Source organism: Formica exsecta, unplaced genomic scaffold (genome assembly GCF_003651465.1).
Source record: "Formica exsecta isolate Colony F162 unplaced genomic scaffold, ASM365146v1 scaffold224, whole genome shotgun sequence".
NCBI classification, from domain to species: Eukaryota; Metazoa; Arthropoda; class Insecta; order Hymenoptera; family Formicidae; genus Formica; species Formica exsecta.
Window position 1 is genome coordinate 68,617 of NW_021849538.1, and position 4,072 is coordinate 72,688.

Sequence of the window (4,072 nt, forward strand, 5' to 3'; positions counted from 1 at the left end):
GTCGTGACGTCGCAGCCGTGCCTGGCGATGCGTACCAGCAGGTGTGTGTAGCTCCGTCAAGCTGCCTTGGTGGGTACCGCGACTCCGGAGACGACGAGGCTTCGTTCGAGGCCGCTGCCAGTCAGACTTCCGCGTTCGCTGGAACCGCAGGCCTATCCGAATTTCACAAATTAGTATTGGAATCGATGAGCTCTTATTTCACTGCAATGAAATCCTCGAAGGATAGATTTTGTATTTATAAACACATTGAAATCATACGCATTACATGAGAGAGTTAATTCTTATTGCATTCTAAACACAATAAATAAATATATATATACATGTATATATACTTATTTATTTATTTTAAATTTTATTAATATTGAAAAAATTCTTTATTTATAATATATTTGGTGAAAAAACTTCTATTTTAAAAATTTGCTATAGCTATTTAATTAGCTTACTAATTTGTAAATTATTTATATCAATGAAACACAAATAAATTAATAAAAATATAAAAAAGAATATCTATTTTAATTATTCTAAGGTATAAATAACTTTCAAATTAGTAATCTAATTAAGTAAGTTAAGTGTAAATTTTTAAAATAAAGATCTTTTTGATATCATATATCCGCCACAATAAATTAATAAATTGAATAATAAGATATATATGTGATTCTCAAATCATTGATGATTTATTCTGACATTTGATATATATGAAGAGTATCTCGATTTTATCAATAAAAACTTAGCAGTAAAACGTACCTTTAGTTCGCTGAAGATCTCTGTGAAGAATCCGGGCTCGCTGTTGATTCGCAGCATTTCGGAGCTAAGTCGGTTGACGATCAAGAGACATCGGTCCCAGAATTTATCTTTGCTATCCTCGACGAGGAACGGTTTTAGCGGATAACTGATCTCGTTGCCCATGTAACTATAGCTCAGGTAAAGACACGTCAGCACCGTCGCTTGGAGTTCCTTCTCGGATGCCTCCTCTCCGTCGACGAGCTCTTTCACCAACATGTACACGAACACTACATTGGCAGGGTTTATAAAGGGCACATCCTGCCAAACAAAAGATAAGCGTGCAATTAAGACATTATGTCTATTGCAAACTTTCATCTGAGATAGCACAGTTTTCAATCTTATATAAGTAATCTAATTAGTAATAGGTTAGCTAAAACACATAATGCTCTGGTCCATAATTTTATATTAATTTATTTTATTTTATTATTTATATTTTTTATTTTTATTTATTTTTTATTTTATTTAATTTTATATTATATTGATTTTTGTTCTTTTAAATTGTCGCCTGGTCTTTTATCGAAATAACTCGTCACATATTCATGAATATAATAATAAAAGATTATGAGTTACATCTATAAATGTTTTTCTTTTTATAACTGAAATACTAATAATGTATACGAAATTCATAACAATTCTTAGTTATAAAAATAAAAAGGCATCATTCTATCAGATGTCTATTAAATATTTGCTCAAGTATTTTGTATTTGAAAATTTATTATTAAAATTAATAATTTCTAAGAGATACACATAAGTTGAATTCAACTCTTATTATTTATACAGAATCTCTATCTTGTTTTTATTTTCTATTATTATTATCAATGACATATATCAATTCACGTTTTTAATTATACTCTTGTTACTAATTGCATACTATCTGTCATATAAGTATATGTTAAAGTATAACGTCATATATATACGCGTACATGTGTGTCAATATAAATACATATAGGCATATTGGACGCAAGCGCTTTGAATACAATTATAGTCACACAGATGTTAATTAGTGCGGATACACATATAAGGAGAATATGTCGTATAAATACGGGTCTATTTATACTTGACAAGATTTCCGTTAGCCATGAAACATAAAAAAGTGTGCAATCAGGTAAATCTATACTAGCAAACAATTGCAATATTAATTTATATTGCGCACAGCAATTTTACAAACTTTCATACGTCGTGTATACACGAATGCGCAATAAAACACTGTTCTTTCTAATATCGCTACTATATTAAGAAAAATTTATCACATGTCTTGAAAAATTGTCGTGAAAAATTTATCACGTGTCTTGTTGAGTGAAAAGTCCACTCGAGAGAGAAGAATACACATCTTTTATGTATTATCAAGAAAATGTGTAGGTGTTGTGAAAGATCATCTCTGCTTTTATCATAATTAAATGTCTAAATAATTTAAAAACCGACTAATAAAACCGATAGTTTCCTAAACAATAATCAAATAATATAAAATATAGGTTAAAAAATAAATCAATTAATTTTATCAATATTAACAAGTTTTACAATTTAATGTTTTTAAGCAATAGATTAGCTTATTTCAAATAAATTGTATCGCGTATTATAAACGAGCCTGATACTAATGTGCATTAGCCTGATAGTGCAGATGCATCAGTTTGACCTAATTTTCAAATATAATGTGCGTAAATAACTAACTATATAGTGTCACAGTAAGTAAATAAATAATATTCGCTCCGTAAACACAGAGAGATAATAATGAGACATTATGAGAAGTCGGGGATCGATTTGATCGCGATCGTTAACACAATTAGTCAATCACGCATTACATTAGGAATAACAAACGCTTTGTTTGCGAGAAGACGGAAGAAAAAAAAGGGGATACACGTATCATGAGATTATTCTCGTAATGTAAGGAGTAGGCTCATCGATTCGCGAGGTGCGACTTGATGCACATGTGGGTGCATCAGGCGCGGCGAGGCCGCACGCTGGTGACCCGGGGAGGATCGATGCCCCCGATACGGGGTTTGCGTACCCCCGCGCCTCTCGCGACGATCGGCACACAACCCGTTGCTGTTTTTTTTGTTGCCCTATGCACGGCCGAGGAGCGGCCGGCCGTTCCTCGTTAGCCTGGTCGTTTAATGCACATTACGCCGCGCGCATTCACGCTTGCAATTTGCTCACACGCCAGAATGCACATCCCCGGACTCTCTCCCTCTTTATCTCTTTCATTGTGCCGGCCGTCGACACTGCCGACGACGATGATACGCCCTCCTCGCGCGAGGAATAATCGGAGCAGCATACGTTGCACAATGCAGCGGAAAGAAAAAGGGATGCTGCGCGCTACCTCGCGTGAAAGGCTGCCTCTGCGTGAGATTCTTCCGAGATCTCTTTTCATGAAGACTCCAGAAATTGCGAATACAGTCCGACAACTGTAAGGCTTCATTGTCGCTTTTTGTGTTCCTAGAGCCATTTCATCAAGCTTTTCAATTTTTAATTTTTAATTTCTTAATTTTTTTAATTTTTAATTATTTAATTCTTAATTTTTAATTCTTTTTAAAATTTTTTCCGAATTATTTCTGGAAGAATAGATTTAGGTAATTTAAAAAGAAAATGTAAGATAAATAATGTAAATTAAAATTATTTTAAATCATGAAATCCTTTGTTCGTTTGATAACAAATGACCCATACGATTTATTATTATTACATTGATTAGTCGTGATTGATCAAAAATAATTCTTTCAAATTACGATTTTACTTAGCCATTCTATATGCAAACTGTTGCGAGTGTGAAAATCTGTAGAGGAGATATTCTAGAAAAGCTGTGCTTTTTCCAGATTCCTCCAATGTTAAAATGGTCGACAAATTATCAATGATACTAGACGAATAGAGATATGCAGAAATCGCGTGTCATTATCGAGAAAAATTATTCATAGATAACGTCTGTCGACGGAGATATGTTTTTATGTCTACAACCTAACGAAGTAAAACCTCGTCTATAGACTTAGGATATCGCGTGAGCGAATATAATAAACGTAAAATTATCGGGTCACACTCATGAAATACTTGCATTTTATTTTTAAAAAATATAGTTTGTCCCAGATTTTTTATTTCTCCGACACTTATGTCATTTTGACCTATCAAATAATATCTAATTTTATTATTTATTTAATTATTTATTTTAACAAATAATTTTATTAATATAATTCAAATTATTATTTTTTATTCTCACTTGACATGTAAAAAGAAAGATTATATTATATTAGAAACAATGCATTATATATAATAGAAAATTTTAATATTAAATAAATTAAATAAA

The 4,072-nt window shown here is 32.1% G+C and overlaps 1 protein-coding gene across 1 annotated transcript in view; it reads right to left on the reverse strand.

The window, feature by feature from the left end:
- LOC115235517 (cyclin-dependent kinase 5 activator 1) overlaps positions 1-4,072 on the reverse strand; it is a 16,402-nt gene that overhangs the window by 326 nt on the left and 12,004 nt on the right. The window contains exons 3-4 of the mRNA XM_029807366.1: positions 745-1,041; positions 2-152 (exon numbers count right to left, since the gene is read on the reverse strand). Coding sequence (XP_029663226.1) covers positions 57-152; positions 745-1,041 — 393 coding nt within the window. The 3' untranslated portion in view covers positions 2-56. The remainder of the gene's footprint in view (position 1; positions 153-744; positions 1,042-4,072) is intronic.